The sequence below is a fragment of the Oryctolagus cuniculus genome, chromosome 20, assembly GCF_964237555.1.
Source record: "Oryctolagus cuniculus chromosome 20, mOryCun1.1, whole genome shotgun sequence".
Taxonomy (NCBI): domain Eukaryota; kingdom Metazoa; phylum Chordata; class Mammalia; order Lagomorpha; family Leporidae; genus Oryctolagus; species Oryctolagus cuniculus.
In genome coordinates this window covers 9551532-9572613 of record NC_091451.1, presented here as the reverse complement: position 1 = coordinate 9572613, position 21082 = coordinate 9551532, and the positions used below count along the sequence as shown (strand labels likewise).

General features: G+C 42.5%; 1 protein-coding gene across 3 annotated transcripts in view; it reads left to right on the top strand.

Annotated features, from left to right (window-relative positions):
- SLC38A6 (solute carrier family 38 member 6) overlaps window positions 1-21082 on the top strand; it is a 72846-nt gene that overhangs the window by 30705 nt on the left and 21059 nt on the right. For all 3 annotated transcript variants that reach the window (XR_011384849.1, XM_017349424.3, XM_002719547.5), the window contains 3 exons: window positions 10444-10522; window positions 20378-20460; window positions 20949-21007. Coding sequence is in view for 2 of the 3 variants with exons in the window: in XM_017349424.3 (XP_017204913.1) it covers window positions 10444-10522; window positions 20378-20460; window positions 20949-21007 (221 nt within the window). In the remaining variant the exon portion in view is untranslated. The remainder of the gene's footprint in view (window positions 1-10443; window positions 10523-20377; window positions 20461-20948; window positions 21008-21082) is intronic.

Here is a 21082-nt window from a genome sequence, read left to right as displayed (position 1 = left end):
GATGTTATTTCAAAATGCATTTTGATGTTTTATGAACTGAAAATCCATTGCCTATTTATAAGTTTACATGATGTGTGGCACCAAATTGGCTGTTTGCCCATCTGCATATAATTTAGTTCAGATAGAATTTTCAAAACATAATACGTTCATTATTAGTTGTAAATGATCGGAATTTTTGCAGTGGACATTTGAACTGAAAAGCCATGCAACAGATGAAAATTTTTTATTTATTTATTTATTGAAAATCAGAGTTAACATAGAGAGGAAGCTCTAACCAGTGTCTATGGAATGCCGGCATCATGGGTAACAGCTTTACCCACTACCCCACAACCTGGCCCCACAAGGGACCATACTTACATCAAGCATTCTACTAGACACTATCCTTGCACTGAAAACGCTTTTTGGGGCCAGCATGGTGGTAGAGCAGATTGAACCACTGCTTGTAATACCAGCATTCCATTGGAGTGCTGATGGGAGTCCTGACTCCTTTGCTTCTGCTCCAGCTCCCTGTTAATGTGCCTGAGAAGGCAGGGGAAGGTGACCAACCTCTCTGGGCCCCTGCTACCCATGTAGGAGACCTGGATAGAATGATTCAGCCTGCCAGCAGCTGGCCATTGCAGCCATTTGAGGAGTGAACCAATGGATGGAAGAGCGCTCTCTATTTCTCCCTCTCTCCCTCTGCCTTTCCCTCTCCCTTTCCCTCTCCCTTTCCCTCTCCCTTTTCCTCTCCCTTTCCCTCTCCCTCTCCCTCCCTCTCCCTCCCTCTCCCTCCCTCTCCCTCTCTCTCTCTCTCTCTCTCTCTCTCTCTCTCTCTATCACTCTGCCTTTCAAATAAATAAATAAAATTTTTTAAGAGAAAACGATTCTTCAAGGTACCTGAGATTATCCTCACTTGAGAATGATCACAGTGTATGGAGGGAATAAGTAACTCGTTCACTTTTACCACATGATGCCTGGACTCGAGCCTTGCTCTGTGAGTCTACTACTAACATCTTATCCCTTCTGCTGTGGTACAGTAAATATTTGAAAAACTGAAATCAAATGTTGAGGATTCTTAAAACTCCATAGGGAGCCAGCACTGTGGCATAGTGGGTTAAGCCACAGCTGGCCTCCCATATGGTCACCAGTTTGAGTCCCAGCTGCTCCACTTTTCCAATCCAGCCTCCCATTAATGCACCTGGGAAAGCAGCAGAAGATGGCCCAAGTTCCTGGGTGCCTGCCACCCACATGAGAGACCCAGAAGAAGCTCCTGGACCCTTACTTTGGCCTGGCCAAGCCCTGGCTGTTGTAGCCATATGAAGAGTGAACCAGCTGATGGAAGATTTTCTGTCTTTCCCTCTCTCTTACCCTACCTTTCAAATAAATAAAAAAATCTTTAAAAACAAAACAACTCTGTAAGGATAGGAACTGTATTTTCATTTCTTTTCCCAACTTAACTAGTTTTTGGGAGGAAATCAATAAATAATATGTGTTAATAATAGACACAGCAGCTCACTAGGCTAATCCTCCGCCTAGCGGCGCCGGCACACCGGGTTCTAGTCCCGGTCGGGGTGCCGGATTCTGTCCCGGTTGCCCCTCTTCCAGGCCAGCTCTCTGCTGTGGCCCGGGAGTGCAGTGGAGGATGGCCCAGGTGCTTGGGTCCTGCACCCCATGGGAGACCAGGATAAGTACCTGGCTCCTGCCATCGGATCAGCGCAGTATGGCGGCCATTGGAGGGTGAACCAACAGTAAAGGAAGACCTTTCTCTCTGTCTCTCTCTCACTGTCCACTCTGAGTATCAAAAAATAAAAAATAAAATAAAAATTTAAAAAAATATGTTAATAATAAGACAATTTCATGATGAGATAATAATTAGCTATGATTTAGTAATAGTAGTTTAGTAATTGATAATGAGACAGTTTTAATAGTTCAACTTAAAAGCCTAAGACTGTACATAAGACAATTTTATACACATAGCGAATGGTAAAAACAAAAACCTTGGAAGCCTATACAATGATTTCTATAGTATTATATATAAAAAACTTATAAGTTCGAAGTGTTGGAGTTAGCTCTTATGTAAATGATTAAGGTGGACTGGAGTATTTCTGCAGCCTATAGGTAGTCCCTGACTTACTGTATCTCCAGTCCTACGATGTGGTGAAGGCAGCGTGCGTTCAGTCAGTAGTGCACTTGCAGTTTTCAGTGTTTGTCTTTTCCTGGGCTAGCACCTCGCAGTAGGAGGCAGCGAGCAGTTCCCAGTCAGCCTTATGTGGCTAAGCTAGAGTGTGTGGGAGATTAGCTGTATGCAGTGCATTTCTTGGGATATTTTCAGTGTAGGATGGCTTTGTTGGGGATGCAACCCCATTGTAAGAGAAGGAGCATCTGTCTTTTTTAGGTTAGGTGATCATGTTTCAAATTTCTCTCTCTCTCTCCTCTATCTAACTCTGCCTTTCAAATACAAAAATAAATCTTTAAAAAAATAACTGGTGAAAGCAGAATGAGCACAGTTTGTGCTTTGATCAGTGTTGGTTCGATGAGTCTCTCAGTTAAGACCCAGTTTATTCTCTACATTTCCATAGTTCACAAGTCAAGGTTATTTGCTCGTTCATTTACGTCCCTCGTCCCTAGCACACAGTACACATTCAATAAGTGATCATTTTTTTTAAAGATGTAAAGTCAGAGTTACATGGGGCAGGGGAGGATCTTCCATCCGATGGTTCACTCCCCAATTGGCCGCAACGGCCAGAGCTGTGCTGATCCGAAGCCAGGAGCCTCCTCCGGGTGCAGGGGCCCAAGGACTTGAGCCATCTTCTACTGCCTTCCCAGGCTGTAACAGAGAGCTAGATGGGAAGAGGAGCAGCCGGGACTTGAACCGGCTCCCACATGGGATGCCGGCACCTCAGGCCAGGGTGTTAACCCCCTGTGCCACAGTGCCGACCCCGATAAGTGATCATTTTTACAGAAAGAAAGGAAAGGAGAAGAGAAGCATAAACTGGGGAAGCTAACGACCTTTCTTAAGGAAGGAAAAGAGACATCACCTACCAGGAAGTCCACAGAATACACACATATAAGTCAGCCTGAGTGTAGTGTCTTGCAAAAAGAACACAGTCACTGCTTTACAGAGACTCTTTCTTCTCTCAAAATCAATCAGGCAACAAGTATTAGTTACAGGGCATGTGGTCTAAAAGCTGATAGGAGAGATCTGTCTTCAGATAATCTATGAATTTTATAATGAAAAAAATGCAACTCATGAAATTTAGCATTTGTGTTTTAAAATTATAGACACTCCTGCCTTTGGGAAATGAAGTTCCGTATTGTGAAATACTACTCAAAAGCAATTCTTGGTCTCCTCATAAGAATGACAAATTGGGGACCTGAAGCAGGCCCAAGCCAAAGTTAGCCGTATGCTGCCCATATCCCCAGCACTGGAAATATGATTGGGACGCGAAGTCCAGAAAGAGGCATCTAGAAATTGTAATATTTAATGCTGTTACAGGCATCACAGTTCTAGTTAGAGAACTTGAATTTGGTGAACTGACTCGTAGAAGGATTATGAACTGTAGCAACTCCTGCGATGCTGGCATCCCATATGGGCGCCGATTCGAGTCCCAGCTCCTCCACTTCCAATCCAGCTCCCTGCTAATGGCCTGGGAAAAGCAGCAGAGGATGGCCCAAGTGTTTGGACCCCTGCCACCCATGTGGGAGACTGGGATGAAGCTCTTGGCTCTTGACTTCAGCCTGGCCTAGTGCTAGCTGTTGCAACTATCTGGGGAGTAAACCAGTGGATACAAGATTAATTCTGACTCACCTGCCCCCAACCCTGTAACTCTTTCAAAATAAATCTTTAAAAAACTGTGGTAGAAAATAAGTATAGGTGACTGAGTTGCAGTATGTGTTTCATTTCCTAAAACCAAGGGAGGTAGTTTCAGTCTCTTGAACTCCTGAAACAGACCATTCAGTAGTCTAGGACGTCACCAGAAATCAAACAGTAAACCCCAATTCATTTTCTTAGTCAAACCGCAGAAAGGCCATCGGATCTTGGTAAAAGCCAAGTCAGTTGATTTTTTTAAACCAATTAATTTTTTAAAAGATTTATTTATTTATTTGAAAGTCAGAGTTACACAGAGAGAGAAGGAGAGCTAGAGACAGAGGTCTTCCATCCACTGGTTCACTCCCTAATTGGCCACAACTGCTGGAGCTGCACCGATCTGGAGCCAGGAGCTTCCTCTGGGAATCCCACGTGGGTGCAGGGGCCCAAGGACCTGGGCCATCTTCTGCTTTCCCAGGCCGTAGCAGAGAGCTGGATGGGAAGAGGAGCAGCTGGGACTCAAACTGGCGCCCATATAAGATGCCGGTCCTGCAGGCTGTGGTTTTACCTAATCCACCACGGCGCCGGCCCCATCAGTTAATGTTATATCTGGTTTCACATCTTGCTGAACTCAAAACATAGATGGATAGGTGGATCCTAGGAGTATGTTAAGTTCTTATTTGGCTTCTATAAAATATATGAAAGACTAATGTGGATAGTCTAATCTTCCCTTAGCTCTGTGAAGTCCCAGTGTCAGGGAGATTAAAGATTTAACCATGGTGAAAGAATCCTAAATGTTAGTCTCAGTGAACCTTTCTGACTTTACTAAAATCACCTAGCTTTCACATCAGGCGCAGAATGGCACAGAATCCCAGACCTTACTCTAGCAGCCTTGACTAACACTTGCATTTAGGAATACAAATTTTAGGCCGGCGCCGGGGCTCACTAGGCTAATCCTCCACCTAGTGGCGCCGGCACACCGGTTCTAGTCCCGGTCAGGGCGCCAGATTCTGTTCCGGTTGCCCCTCTTCCAGGCCAGCTCTCTGCTGTGGCCCGGGAGTGCAGTGGAGGATGGCCCAAGTGCTTGGGCCCTGCACCCCATGGGAGACCAGGAGAAGCACCTGGCTCCTGCGTTTGGATCAGCGCAGTGCGCCGGCCTCAGCGCGCCAGCCATGGCGGCCATTGGAGGGTGAACCAACGGCAAAGGAAGACCTTTGTCTCTGTCTCTCTCACTGTCCACTCTGCCTGTCAAAAAAAAAAAAAAAAAAAAGGAATACAAATTTTAGGAGAGACCCAGGGGCCAGCGTTGGTTGTTGCGTAGCACTGGCATCCCAAATGGGTGACGACAGTTTGAGTCCTGGCTGCACCACTTCCAAAGTGCTCATGTCCCTGCACTCACATGGGAGACACAGATGGAACTCCAGGCTCCTCGGTTTTGGCCTGGCCCAGCCCTAGCCATTGCTGCCATTTCGGTAATGACCAAGCAGATGACCGATCTCTCTCTCTGTCTCTCCCTGTCTGTAACTCTGCCTTTCAAATAAATAAAATAAATCTTTAAAAAGGAAGAGACCCAGCAACCCTTTGTGTAGTTAGCACAGTTTATAAATCACAAGCTGAAAGGTATAGATAAGAGCATTTTAATAGAAAACTAAAAGAATCTCACGTTATCAATATTTGATAAAAGTCTTTGGATTTCCTTTCCTCCTGTGTTTGTTTTTTGGCGGGTGCGGGGAGTGGGAAACGGGAGTACACAAGTACTAGGAGTCTGAAATGAACTGGTTTGTGTTGTCCTCTTGAGAAACTGGGAATAGGTGTGCTGTTACAGCGCCATCTGCTGGTCAGCTCGTCTCTAATCAAACTGCAGCTCTTTTGTGCCCGGGGCATGATTGTCGGGAACTCGGGAAAACACTCTTAGAACAGAACAGCTTTTTTGACAAGTGCTTCCTTTGCCAAAATGTATTAGTAACATGTCATTAAAAAAGCAAGAATAAAGGCTTTGAAAATAATCTATTACTTGGTGAAGATTTATATTGAAGTTTAATTGTAAGATTTTCACAATAGTAGCTATTTTGACCACTTTTTATCCAAATTTAAGATTGTGATAATTGGTAAAACATATTTTTATTAGGATTATGGGGAAACATTTTCCTCCATATATTTTTATTTCTGTTCGTGCACAAGGTAGGGAAATGACATTGTTTTTGAGTTTTTAAAAACTTTTTAAAAAAGAGATTGTGTTATGTGCTATTCAAGTGGGATGGAATTTCAAAGGCATTTAAACATTTAGTGGGAATACTGGATTAATAAGACATGCTGAATAAACCAGTTACCATCCATGACTAAATAGTTTTGAAACAAAATGGAGCCTCCCTGAGATGGAAAGGCAAACGTATTTCCTCCCATAGTATATCTGTTTGTTCAAGGCCAACTCACTAATCCTTTAAGAAGCTGCTGAACTTCCCCACGTGCCGAAAAGCTAATTATTTTAAAAATAGCTGTAAGTAATCCTACCTCCATCACACGTTGCAAATATTTAATAAAAAGGATAACTCTGTTTGTAAACTCATGATTTCTTTTGCCCAAACTCCGGAAGGGTGGAGAATGGATTAGTCCACAGGAAGAGTACAGGGTTTGGGGGCAAAGGTAATGGTTTTTGTGTTTATTGTCCAGATTTCACTGTAGTATTAAAATCGCAAATTGTGTGAGACTAGGAAACCTTCTCTTCAGAGCTACCGTCATAGCTGTAAATGCAGTAGATGTAGTAGACTCCTAGACAGCCCGTGGATCTTGGATTTTCGCTTCACAAAGCCAGCTACAAAGCTGGAAGGGACTTCACTGAAAATCTGTTTCAAGGTGAAATGAAAGTTATCAGTGTTACTGAGCCTCTGGCTGACGTCCTGGATTCCGGGACTCTGACTTCCTTCGAACCCTGCTGTGGGGCCAGTGCTGTGGTGCAGTAAGCGAAGCCGCCACCTGCAACGCTGCATCCCATGGGCACCAGTTCAAGTCCCGGCTGCTCCACTGCTGATCCAGCTCCCTGCTAATCCGCCTGGGAAAGCAGTGGAAGATCCCAAGTGCTTGGGCCCCTGCACCCACATGGGAGACCCAGGTGAAGCTCCTGGCTCCTGGCTTCAGCCTGGCCCAGTCCCAGCCATTGCAGCCAACTGGGGAGTGAACAGGGGATGGAAAATTCATTCTCTCTCTCTGTCTCTCTTCCCTCCCTCTGCATCACTGCCTCTAAAATAAATAAATCTTTCAAATAAATAAAAAAAAAAAAACCCTACTGTAGAACTCTGTATTTAAATGCAGTTTGTTATTTAAATGCCGATGGGAGAAAAAATTCTAGAGAGTGTATTTTTAATGACTTTTTATTTTTCCACCCCTGCACTTGCCCATAGCGCACCAGCCGGTCATGGAAGCTTCTCAGACCAGTCTGGCAGGTTAATTGTTTGTGCCTCCACTTCTTCATCTGTGAAATAAATAGTATTTACCTCACAGTTTTGTGTGAAAATGAAGTGAGGAAACAGCTTGCATATCATGTAGCATAGGCACCCCCAAAAAACCAGGGTTGTGAGCTGTTCTCGTGGGTGTCCCACCCCCACCCCCTGCCCTTTTGCTCTGTCGCTGACATCTCTCCCGTCAGCCTCTCTGGCTCAGCTCATGTGTTTCTCCCATGATTCACCCAACTGGCTTTTCATATAACAGTTGCTTCTCCGTGTGGTTTCTAAAGAATGCTTTCAGTTTCTGTGTCTTGATTAGGCTGACAAGAGTTTGGTTTTGTTTCCTTCCCAAGGAATTTTCTAGCAAATCAGTTACTTAAAATGAGGAGGGAAGAAACACTCCCTTAGTTAACACGGTGAAGCGAAGTGATTTGTAATGGCGGGGTCCCTGTCACCAGGGTATAGCTTTCAGGTGGGCCTTGGTGGTATGGAGGCCAGCTTGGCTTCCCAATCATCGGAGCGTTAATGGAGGACCCTGTTCCCATTCATTTCCAGCATCACGTGGTGTGTCCTGTATTCAGAGTCCACACCGTGTTCAATGCCAGCAAAAATCACTTACAAATTCTTGCTCGTGGCCTGTCTCTAAAATAAGTCTCGTAAGCTTTTCCTTATGCCAGTAGAAGACATGAGACGCAAGGTATGGCAGGCGCTCTTTGAATTCATGAACCTTTCAGCTGGAAACAGTGCGTGTGTGAGCTTCCCTTGCGTGGAAGTCTGTGGTTAAGAAAAGATCACTTTGGCAGTGAATTGCATAGTGTCTTTCTTTGTTTTACTTGCTTAATCAGTCAGCTTTTTTCCCCATTGTAAGCTCTGGGGTTTTTTTGTAGCTCTTAAAACATGTACCAGCACTCTCTAAGAAAAAAAAAATATATATATATTTGCATGTTTTATTATATCTGTTTCTTGTATGTGGAGGTCTTTTTTTGAGAGAGAAACATATGTTTGGTGAGTTCGAATTTCTTAAAATATACATGATTTTTCAGACCGGAATCTAATGAAATTGGACTCCCATTTGAAAACCAAAGAGCTAAGGCTGCAGCAGAGGGTAAAAGTGATCAAATGATTAGCCAGGGGCTAATAGAGATTCGGGGAAGAATGACAGATTGCATTTTAGAAAGAAATATGATCTCATATTCATTGAAGCTTTTCACAACTAGAGATCCAAAAGAAATAATAGAAAATGACTGAAATAGATGAATGTCTGAAACTTTGGGAACTCATGCAGTAGATGAATCCAAGCGAGAAAGACTGATGATGAGCAAATAGTAAATTAAATCGTGTAGGAAGTCCGCGTTCCTTGTGTTCAGGGTACTTTTCTCTCTCTCTCTCTCTCTCTCTCTCTCTCTCTTTCTTTCTTTCTTTCTTTCTCTCTCTTTCTCTCTCTCTCTCTCTTTTCTCTTTCTCTCTCCCTCCCTCTCTCTCTTTCTTTCAACCTTCTCTCAAGATACACTTAAGTCATTTTAGGCCATTTTCAGAAAATTCACCTCATGATTTTCATCATTGCGCCATGTGTGTGTGTGGTTCTTTGCAGTAGACGACATGTTGTACAGACTGCAAATCCTTGGGTGGAGGAGGTTAATCCAAGCCTTCCTCCTGTGCCCCACTGATAACATCTTTCTTCCTGAGAACGTGGACACTGTGGGACATCTCTTCTCGAGCAGGCGGAATACCCAGCACTCAAAAGAGTTTGCAGCTGTGTCTGCGTGGGCCCTCGTCTGCAGCTCTGTTTCTGCTGGGGAAAAAGCAGCTGCCACTTTTGTGTTTGTGTGTTTTCTCTACCGAGAAGTGGGTGTGCCACTGTTGAAAATTTTAATTTGCCGTGGGTTTTTATTACTTTACTAAAAATACTGTGTGTGTTTGTGTGTGTGTGTGTCGGTGTATACCATTATCTATATTCATACAAATTTGTGCACAAACTGGTAAGTATCTCTTTTCTTCCAGAGTTACAGAGTTAAACTCATTTCAACACTGTAATTGGGAAGACGTTCAGCTACTTTCACATATGTTGATTGCGAAACGCACATTCTTCTAACCTTTAGAGCCTTTAAATCAGAGTTTCTCCCAGATTTTTGTCATTCAGACTTGGCATTCATTTGTGGTCTTAGTTTTATAGGTCCAAGGAGAAAGTGAAATGTTTCCTGAAATATAAAAATGCAATAAAATTAATGTGCACACAGAATTCACTCTTTATTCTTCATGGGCATTTTTTGCTGGTTTTTGTTTTAATGTATATATACTTAATCTCTGGGAGAAAGGGAGAGTCTTACTCTGTTAAACTGAAGTTCTGACTCCAAATGATTTGCATTCCTATATATTTATGCGTTTAAGCTTAAACTCAGTATTTACATATAAATGAGTACTGTATTCTGTAACCATATTAAAACTTTTCCTAGTAGACGGTTTATAGAATTTGTGTTTTTATAGCTACATCAAAAATAGGGTCATTATTAAATTGCTATAAGAGCTAGTTATTTCTTGAATCCTGTCAGATGAAATATAATATTGCTAGCTTCATGTTCTGATTACATAATATAGATGAGCCCCATTAATAAAATGGAATAAAAATTGGAAGTTTCATGTCTTTAATATGCTTAGTGGTTTCCATTGAATGTTTTTAAATGTATTTTAGAGGACAGTTTAAAATATAAGTTATGCATTCCATTCTTATAATAACATGTGTTTATGATGTAGGGGGTGGGTAGCACAGAAAGGAAAAAAAAGGGTTGTGTCTCTTTTCATGGTCTGTATATCTTTGGGACAGTACATTATGAGTTAATCTTCCATATGTTATCATAGCTCTAGTGGACATCTGTGTTCTGGGATAATTTTTTTCTGAAAAACGATTGAAAATTGGGGTTGGCATTGTGGCCCAGTGGGCTGAGCCACCACTTGTGGCACCTGCATTCCACATCGGAGTGCCTTGGAGTCCCAGTTTTCCTGCTTCCTGGTAGAGTTCCTGACTCCCTGGCTGCAGCCTGGCCCAGCCCTGGCTGATGCCGACACTTGGGGAGTGAACCCGCTGAATAGAGACAGAAAGATCCGTCTCTGTTTGTTTCCCCCCTTTCTCTTTGTCACTCTGCCCTTCAAATAAATCTTTTTGTAAAAATGATTTAAAATTATAAAACACTAATAGGAACTCTCTTGATTCCTTTGCAGCTATGTCATCTTATCTTTTAATTATTAAAACAGAGCTACCTGCTGCTATTTCAGCATTTTTGCATGGAGACCACAGTGGGTAAGAAAAAAAATATTTCACATTTATAATTCAAAAAAATGTTTCTTAAGGGCCATTGGCAAGTAAAACAAATGTAGCCCTTGTCCTCAGCACACTTGCAGGTTAGGCAGGTGCATGAGGGAATAGAGAAGACACTCAGCAGATGTCTGCCAGCTGCTGTGACGTGACGCCCCAGACAGGATCCTGGCATCCTGGGCAGGCGATGGGGCGAGGCAGGGCCGGGCCTCGGAGAAACAGCAAGACTCATCCTGGGCAGGCGATGGGGCGAGGCGGGGCCAGGGCCTCGGAGAAACAGCAAGACTGAAGGTATTGACAGGAAAGGTCTCGACTCAGGGGGGAGCGAGTGCTGTTACTGCCACTTCTCAGCAAGTCAGAGTGAGAAAGATGTGTCAGCCACACACACACCTGTGGGAGACTCCTTTTATGCAGCAGGACACAACTATTATTATTTTTTGCTTTTTAATGATATTACAGACAATACTATACCTGTACATTGTAGCTCCTTTTGCCTTCTTTGTTTAAAAAATCCTGGATCCTAAAGACCATTGATTCTTTTTTAATGAAAAAAAAAAAAGGCAAATCAATTGTGATTTTCCTTTCACTATGTAGGACAAGAAATTTTCAGATTAATGAACTTGAAAGGATAGGCTAAATCTCAGTGTGAAGTTATTTCGCAAAGTTTTCAAACTATAACATAAAACATGTTGGGTTTCTAGATTTGAGTGGTTATTTTGCTCCAGTAATTCAGGGCAAGTTTTCAAAATTTAGATTTTAGCTTTGACAACTTGGCTCTGATAGAGAATTTTACTTAATAACTGTAGAGATTTAACAAGGGTACTTCACAGAGTTTGTGGATGATAGAATTATGAACTTTATTTCGGTGAAAAAAAATCTGAAATCCATGTGTAGTTGTTTCATAATGAGTTTCCATGAACTTTTTGAAGACTGCATATATGTATGGATTTCAATTTTTTTTTTTTGCCCCAATATGAATTTATCTTTTAATTCCATTTTCCATGGCACTCTTTAAGTATGCTTGTGTTTGTAAGGAAAGCATGGTGTACTCTGCTCTGCATAGGAATCATCCAGAAAATGTGGTTGAAAAAAGGATATAGAAGTCTTTAATGACTTTCACCATCAGAAGATACTGTGCCTTTACGGCTTACAGGGTTTCCACATACTTTATCATATCTGATGCTTTCAGCTTCCTTGTTTTATCTACAGCTTTATCTAGTTACATTTCTATTTTATACTCTTAGTTTTATAAAGGCTTGCTATAAGAAATAGCTATGTAAAATTCACTATTGTGTTGCTGTAAAAAGGTTGAAGACGACTTCTATTACTTGAATTCTATGTGAGAAATTTGTTTCAGAATTTAGGGCTAAGAAGTTAAGGCACTCTGAGGTAGCATAAGCAATGCTAGATTTAGAGTAGAATTACATGTTCTGTCCTGTCCATTTCATAGTCACTAACTTCAGGAGTGTAGCTTCTCCTAGCCGTATAACTTAACTTTGAACCATAGGTTTCTTTACCTGGTGTACTAGGGTTACCGAATACTGCCTTCCTAGCCGAGTTAATGGGATCGTCAAGTAAGATATTACACATCCTCGTGCTTTTGTATGCTGACAGCACAATGTAAATGTGGAGAATTAAGACATTCCACAGTCACTACATTAAAGATAATACTTCCCTTTTTGCTCCAACCGCCAGGAAGCTCAGATTCATATCTCCAGGTGTCACATACACAATGTTAACACCATTTTAACATGTGTTCCCTCCCACCTTTTATTGCCTGGAATTTGATGACTACTACTTACATTGTCTTTGTGGAAAGAGAAGAGATATAAATACAAGCACAATTTTTACGAATAGTTAAAACAGTATGTGACAGAACTGGTATTGATGCTTATGCTTTCTTTTTCTTAAAATTCTCCTTTGGGGAGGGCATTTGGTATGGTGGTTAAGATGCCAATATCTGGCTGGTGCCGCGGCTCAATAGGCTAATCCTCTGCCTGCGGTGCTGGGACACGGGGTTCTAGTCCCGGTCGGGGCGCCGGATTCTGACCCGGTTGCTCCTCTTCCAGGCCAGCTCTCTGCTGTGGCCCAGGAGCGCAGTGGAGGATGGCCCAAGTGCTTGGGCCCTGCACCCCATGGGAGACCAGGAGAAGCACCTGGCTCCTGGCTTCGGATCAGTGCAGTGCACCAGCCGCAGCGGCCATTGGAGGGTGAACCAACGGCAAAGGAAAACCTTTCTCTCTGTCTCTCTCTCACTGTCCACTCTGCCTGTCAAAAAAAAAAAAAAAAAAAAAAAAAAAAGATGCCAATATCCCATATCAGAGTGTGTGGGCCTCTACTCCCAGCTTCTGGCCAGTGCACACCCTGGGAGACAGCAGGTGCAGACACAGCTAGCCAGGGCGCTGCCACCCGCCCGGGAGATCTGCACTGAGCTCTGGGCTCCTGGCTTCCACCTGGCCCAGACCTGGCTGCTGTGGGCATTTGGGTAGTGAAGCACTGGATGGGAAATCTCTCTTTCTCTCTCTCCACTTGTCTTTCAACTAAATAAATAAAAGTTAAAAAATTAAAATTATACTTTTACCATCACTCCATTCTAAATCACTTGTCACTTAAATTACTGGGTTTTCTTTTGGCTCATTTGAAAAACAAAGAATAAAATTAAATGTTATCCCATTTGTATTAGTAGAAAATTAAAATGTTATCTTACATACTTGAAGGATTTTCAAACTCTCTACTTCAAAAATGCTTTGGCAGTTTGCATCATATCTGTTATGATGTTTTTAATTGCATCTTTTTAACAAATTCATCTTATTTTAAGTATATATAATCACTTATTTGGATTTCAGAGTTTTAAAGAACAATAATGATGAATTACATTAATTGGAATGCAAGTTAGTCACTGATCTTAAAGCTTAATGCTGTAAAATAGTTAAGCAGCACATGTTATGGTGATTGATATTGTTGTCCGTACAGAGCAGTTTGCTTCTAGGTGGTTACATAGCAGTGCTAGCTTCTGTGAGATCAATTTGATATCGATGTTCTTCTACGTCAGGGTCCAATTTACGATCAATTGTAATTAGATCTTTCAGGTATGCTGATTTTCTGGGTTATCTGTGATTTTGATATATTTTTATGAAATATAGACCTTTATAAAGATGTTATCAAAAAGACTTTGTACTCATTATATTCTGATTTCAAAAATTGTGATTAGAAGTCAGAAGCTATAATGCTTATACTGAGCTTTTATGGTACATCTATATTTTTCACAGGGTATCTAGTATTTTTTAAATCTATGGCTGTTAAAAGTTGGAAGCTCTCTGTTAACGTTTAATGATCTTGTCAGGGGAATATGATTGACACAATTAAGTTGTCTTGCATTTGAGTTACATAATTGATATGGGATGTGAGTAAGATCCTAATTCAGAACATATGATACTCTTGTTCCATTCCATTCGAGAATGAAATTAAAGCAACTTATAAATAAATCTGGTTTTCATTAAAATATGGAAAAAACATCTGCATGCCAAAGCATTTACAATACAGCTAAAGATTTATGCTCTATATTTCATACTTGGAACATTTTTATCATATAGGATTAAATCCACAGATCAAACAAGTTTTCTAGGAAGTATAAAACTTTTTACTCTAATTCTTTTGGCTTAAAGAGCATATATATTTGGATCACAGTAGGAAAATAGATTCTGTTGGATAATTCTTCCCCGCTCCCCTTAGAAAAAATTTAAGATTACGACATTCTTCTTAAATTCTTGGTTTAGGGGCTGGTGTCGTGGTGTAGTGGGTAAAGCCGCTGCTCATGATGGCAGCTTCTCATATGGACACCAGTTAGTGTCCCGGCTGCTCACTTCTGATCCCACTCTCTGCTAATAGCCTGGGAAAAGCCATAGAAGATGACCCAAATGTTTGGGCCCCTACCACCCACGTGGGAGACCTGGTTGAACCAACTGGCTCAGCCCTGGCCATCGCAGCCATACGGGGAGTAAACCGGTGGATGGAAGATCTTTGTCTTTCCCTCCCTCTCTCTGTAACTATTTATTTCAAATAATTAAAAAATCTTTAAAAAATAAATTATTGATCTATAAAATAAATTTACTAATATGTACTTTTTGAGATTTCTTTTTGCTTGGTTGTATTGCTTAGGCTGGGGTTTTATTTGTAAGCTTAATCTTTTCTGTTCTTTGAAAATCTCCATTGCCAAACACAATTCATGATGCAACATGAACATGAAATCTAAACTATGCATTGCTGTGCAGCCTCTCTTGTTAACGAATGGTAAAGAAAACAGCACTCTTTTTACACTTGGCTTATTAACATAAATTAGGAAGGCTAAGAAGTGATCTATAATAATCAGTAGCCATGCCAGGGGTAGAGAAGTGATATTTTATGATAAAATTACTTTTAGATTAAGAACTTAAGGTTCTATCCCGTGAAAAGGAGAGTATGAGGCGTGATCGAGCAGTAAATGAGACAGCGGCTGAGAAACAGCCTGAATTTGGAGCAGCAGCAGAAGACGCGTTTCCATGGCTGCGGTCATCGCACACCACCCGTCTTCAGCTGATTTTCACAAATGCAGCCGCTGCAGACGGTCTTGAGGCCTCTTGCAGTCTCACACTCTGTTACCCGTGATGCTGCGTTCCTCCGGGACGAGGCCCAGTTACCTTCAGACGCCCGTTCAGTGCCTCGCCGACTATTTCGAATCACGATCCGAAATAGTGTAACGTAATTGTCGTTGCAGGATCTCCAACAGTGTTCCTTTATTCTTACGCAAGAGGAAATTGTCCCGGATGCTGTGACTGACAACGGACATGCTCCCTTGAGTGCCTTCATAACACTTGCTTTGTTTCCAAGAGGCAAATTGGTTTATAGCAATTTATTTTATTTTATTTTATTATAGTAGAACTACCTAACATGAGCTCTGCCCTCGTAGCAGCTTTCAAGTATACAATGCCATATTGTTCCGTAGCAGGGGCAGCAGAACTGCTGCTCCTTGGGCCGGTTTTCTCCTGGCACGGGGGCTGGGATCAGACCCCAGAAGGAAAGACGTTTCAGACACACAGCACTGGGCTTTGTGCCAGCTTTGGAAGGTTAGTTGCCAGGTGTTTCCCAGGGACGTGTTGAGGTTCCCATTTTGATTCTTGTTCGGAGTGACTGGAAGTTGAGCACAGCTTTGTGTTTTCAGTGTCTGGCCTCTCTCGGTGCCTCCTGCGTCCCCGCAGTTGCGGACTTGTGCACCTGCAGAGAGCACAGCTTCAGGTCCGTTAGAGCTTGAAACACTTGTGCACGGGTTCGAGTTGCTGGCATGTGCGTCTCCTAAGGACGTGAATGAGAGTGGAGAAGGGGACATTGTGATCCTACTTCTATTTCTGCTGCTGCTCCCGCTCTCGTTCTAGTAAAGAGGAAGTTAACCAGCACTGCCCCCCCCCCCCCTGCCAAGTAGTGATTCAGGGTGCATTGGAAAAGGCTTCCTCATAACCCAGAGTGTGCAAGACATGCAGCGGCTCATAAAGTCCATGTTAGAAGCCAGGGGTTGAAACCCACATAGAGGGGCTGGCGCTGTGGCTCAGCAGGTTAATACCCTGGCCTGAAGCGCCGGCATCCCATATGGGTGCCGGTTCTAGTCCCGGCTGCTCCTCTTCTGATCCAGCTCTCTGCTGCAGCCTGGGATAGCAGTAGAAGATGGCCCAGGTCCTTGGGCCCCTGCGCCCGCGTGAGAGACCCGGAAGAAGCTCCTGGCTCCTGGCTTCGGATCAGCACAGCTCCGGCCATTGCAGCCATTTGGGGAGTGAACCATCAGATGGAAGACCTCTCTGTCTCTCTGCCTCTCCTTCTCTCTGTGTAACTCTGACTTTCGAATAAATAAATAAATATTTAAAGAAAAAAAAAAAAAGAAACCCACATAGAGGAAAACCCTTCTGCAATATAACATTGCAGTGGGAGACTGGCTCCCGGAGATGGAGTAAGAGGACGCATTACCGCAGCAGCGGCTTCTGAGACCAGCTCGAAAGTGACTGGGAAAAGTGTCCCTTACTAGTTTTTGAAGCTTGCAACTCCCACTTAGCATGGATTTATGTTCTTACTGTTGTGTGTGTGCAAGTATATGTGCTTGTCCTTAAGTGTAAAAAGTATGACGGCTGCATTACAGGAATGTGTGGTGGAATGAGCAAGAAATCAGGAAAAAATCACATATAACTTTCCGGTTCTATTTCCTTTTAATTTTTCCTAAGAACTCTTTAAAAATATAGTTAGTAACCATATATTTTGTGTTTCTGCCATTAGCATTTTCTGTTTTACTAAGTTGTATTTTTAAATTTTTATTGATTTTATTTATTTTATTTATTTACTTGAAATTCTTGGTTTAGGGGCTGGTGTCATGCCATTACAGAAAGAGGAAGGGAGAGGCAGAGAGATACTCTGTCTGCTGATTCACTCCCCAGATGGCCACAACTAGGGCTGGGCCAGTCGAGCCAGGAGCCAAGAGCTTCTTCTAGGTCTCCCATGTGGGTAGCAGAGGCTTTACGCACTATGCCACAGTGCTGGTCCCCAGGTTGTATTTTTTTTTTAAAGTTGCTTAACTTCCCATTGATTAGTTGTTATTGACCTAAGTAAGCATTTTCTTTTTTTTTTAAGATTTTATTTATTTATTTGACAGCTAGAGTTACAGACAGTGAGAGAGAGAGACAGAAAGGTCTTCTTTCCGTTGGTTCACTCCCCAAAATGGCCGCAACAGCCGGAGCTGCGCCGATCCAAAGCCAGGAGCCAGGTGCTTCTCCTGGTCTCCCATGTGGGTGCAGGGGCCCAAGCACTTGGGCCATCTTCTACTGCTTTCCCAGGCTACAGCAGAGAGCTGGATTGAAGAGGAGCAGCCGGGACTAGAACCGGCGTCCATATGGGATGCCAGCTCCACAGGCGGAGGATTAACCTAGTGTGCCACAGCGCCAGCCCCAGTAAGCATTTTCTATTGTTTGGAATATAGAGTTTTCCCCCAGCTTTTTTTTTTTTTTTTTAAAGATTTATTTATTTATTTATTTTATTTATTTATTTTTTTTGACAGGCAGAGTGGACAGTGAGAGAGAGAGACAGAGAGAGAAAGGTCTTCCTTTTGCCGTTGGTTCACCCTCCAATGGCCGCCGCTGCAGCCGGCGCACCGCGCTGATCCGATGGCAGGAGCCAGGATCCAGGTGCTTTTCCTGGTCTCCCATGGGGTGCAGGGCCCAAGCACCTGGGCCATCCTCCACTGCACTCCCTGGCCATAGCAGAGAGCTGGCCTGGAAGAGGGGCAACCGGGACAGAATCTGGCGCCCCGACCGGGACTAGAACCCGGTGTGCCGGCGCCGCAAGGTGGAGGATTAGCCTATTGAGCCACGGCGCCGGCTTCCCCCAGCTTTTTAACATTGTAAGAGTATCATTTTTTCCATTTTAGACTTTAAGATTTATTTATTTGAAAGACAGAGGTTACAGAGAGAGATAGAAACAGCCACAACATCTGCCACAACAGATGGAGCTGAGCTGATCTGAAGTCAGGAACCAGGAGCTTCTTCTGGGTCTCCCATGTGGGTGCAGGGGCCCAGTCATATTAGCAGGAAGCTAGAATGGCAGTGGAGCAGCCGGGGCTCAAACTGGCCCCCATATGGGATGCCGGCACTGCAGGTGGTGGCTTTACCCACTATGCCACATTGCCAGCCCCTCAAGGTTATTTTCTTAAAGCAGATTGCCACTGTATTTTTATTGCTCTTGCTACACATTGGTTTTCCTGAAGAGGGTAGTGGTTGATAAGTTCACTAGCAGTATATGAAGGATCAATCATGCCACATCCTTGGATAGTACTTTTTAATAATTTTACTAATTTAATTTCAGCATCTTATTATTTATTTAATCCATACCAGCAATTCTTCATTTTATGTCATGGATTGTTTTGTTTACATTTAAATCTACTAAGGTTTTGGGGAATTAACTTCAAGTTTTTAAAACTTCCACATGTGTATTTTAAATTGAAAAATTGAAACCATATAATATGCAAACAAGGAGAAAATAAAAATTTCTTATATTGCTACCACATAGAAATACTCAGTTTTGGTATTTTAAGTATATCCTTCAGACTTATTTTAAATTTTCAGAATCATACTATTAAGTTACTTTTTAAATTCAGTATTTTAGTGTCTTCATATGAAATTTTAATATTTTTACCTTGTAGCTCATGCCCTTTCCTGAAACTTTGGAAAAGTATAGTCAACTATAAAGAAGAAAAGTTGCCTGTCTCATCCTACTATGTAGAGATAATGGTTATTGATATATTGTACTTTTTTCCATTTTTAGGGCATCTGTATTCTTCCTCAAAATTAGTATTACACTATACACACACTGACATGCACACTATTTACTGAACTTTCATTATGTTGTTATTTCCAAATTGTCGTAGTATTACATGTTTGTTTATAATTTTCATTATTTTAAATGTTTTCAGTAAACGTTTCTTTACAAAAATCATTTTTTAAAAGATTTATTTATTTATTTATTTGAGTGGCAGAGTTACAGAGATAGGGAGAGACAGAGAGGTCTTCCGTCCACTGGTTCACTCCCCAGAGGCCCACAACAGCCGGAGCTGCACTGATCAGGAGCCAGGAGCTTCTTCCTGTCTCCGACGCCGGTGCAGGGGCCCAAGGACTTGGCCCATCTTCCATTGCTTTCCCAGGCCATAGCAGAGAGCTGGGTCAGAAGTGGAGCAGCTGAGACTGAAACCAACGCCCATATGGAATGCTAGCATGGCAAGCAGAGGCTTAACCCACTACGCTACAGCACCGGCCCCAATCATTGTTATGTTTATTTGTTTATTTGAAAGGCAGAGATGGAGATCTTCTGTCCACTCATTCACTAACCAAAAGGCCACAGTGGTCAAGGTTGGGCCAGACCAAAGCCAGGGGCCCGGAACTTCACCTGGATCTCCCATGTGGGTGGGCAGAGTCTAAGTACTTGGGCCATTTTCCGCTGCTTTCCCAGGCACATTAGCAGGGAGCTGCCTTGGAAACAGAGTAGCCAGGACTCAAACTGGCACTCCAGTGTGGGATGCTGGGGTTGCAAGCGGCAGCTTAACCCGCTACACCACAGAACTGGCCCCCACAGACTGTGTTATTATTGCTGATTGTTTCCTTATGCTTCATGATCTTTTATAAGTGTTAAGGGATATAATTATTTGAACGTTCTCCATGTCTTTTGCCCAGCTTCTTTCTAGAAAGATAATTTACATAGTCTGTCCATTCATCAGTTTTTGTTACACACCATTCACTCCTTAACAATATTGAGTATTATCTTTTTTTCTTATTTTTAAATATTTGTAGTTTTAGTAGTTGAAAAGTGGCATCCCATTATTTTTTTCAAGATTTATTTTTATTTATTTGAAAGGCAGAGTTAGAGCAGAGGCAGAGAGAGAGAGAGAGAGAGAGAGAGAGAGAGAGAGAGGTCTTCCATCTGCTGGTTCACTCCCCAGATGGCTGCAACGGCCGGAGCTGCGCCAACCTGAAGCCAGGAGCCAAGACTTGGGCCATCTGCTGCAGCTTTCCTAGGCCATAGCAGAGAACTGGATTGGAAGTGGAGCAGCAGCATTGCAGGTGGTTGGCTTTACCTGCTACACCGCAGTACCAACCCCTATTCCAATATGTTGATACATTTCCTAAACATAAATACATGAATAAGAATAATAGGCTCCCATAAGAACAAAAGAAGTGGGTTTTTCCTTTCAGGTAATTGTCAAGATTGTATTGTGTTCTGCACATATGTTAGAACAAACACTGGAGTCCTGTCCCTAAAATAGAACTTTTTCTCTAATAGGTCTTGGTATCTTGATGGACAGACACTACTAATCATCATTTGTGTTGGCATTGTGTTCCCTCTTGCCCTTCTTCCCAAAATAGGTAAGTTTATATTAGAAGAGCACGTGATCTGTTTAGTAAAAGGGGAGGGGGAGGGAAGGAGGGAGAGAGAGAAGTATCAAGGGGCTTTTAAATTTCGCAGGGCCACATTTTGAGCAGAAGGGGAGTGGCTGTGAATCATTTTAAACTTGGCCTTATTTTAGGTTGTTCAGCCTTCAGCCCTGCCTAGTTAGCCTGTTACTTGGTTTGCAGTAGTATTTTGTCTGGCCCACTAAAATAAAATCTTTACAGTGGAACATGAAAGAGCAGCCTTTCCGTAGAGTGTACCATTAGTGGTAAGCCAGTTCCAATTCTGCCGTACAGAGCCGCCTAAATGATCTGTGACAGATAGTTGGAATGTTGTTATTCCGAGCCCTCAGCCCCAGATGCCAAGCGCCGTAATGGAAAACATGCCCGAGATGTATAGCTTTAGTGTATGTTAGGGATCACTCGCCTTATAAATTGCTTTTTATTTTACTGTTATTTTACAGGCTTTCTTGGCTACACAAGTAGTTTATCATTTTTCTTTATGGTGTTCTTTGCTCTCGTGGTAAGTTTACAACATAATGCATTGCTTATCTCCTCCCTGAAGTCGGACTCATAGTGTTAATGTCTTTTTTTTCTT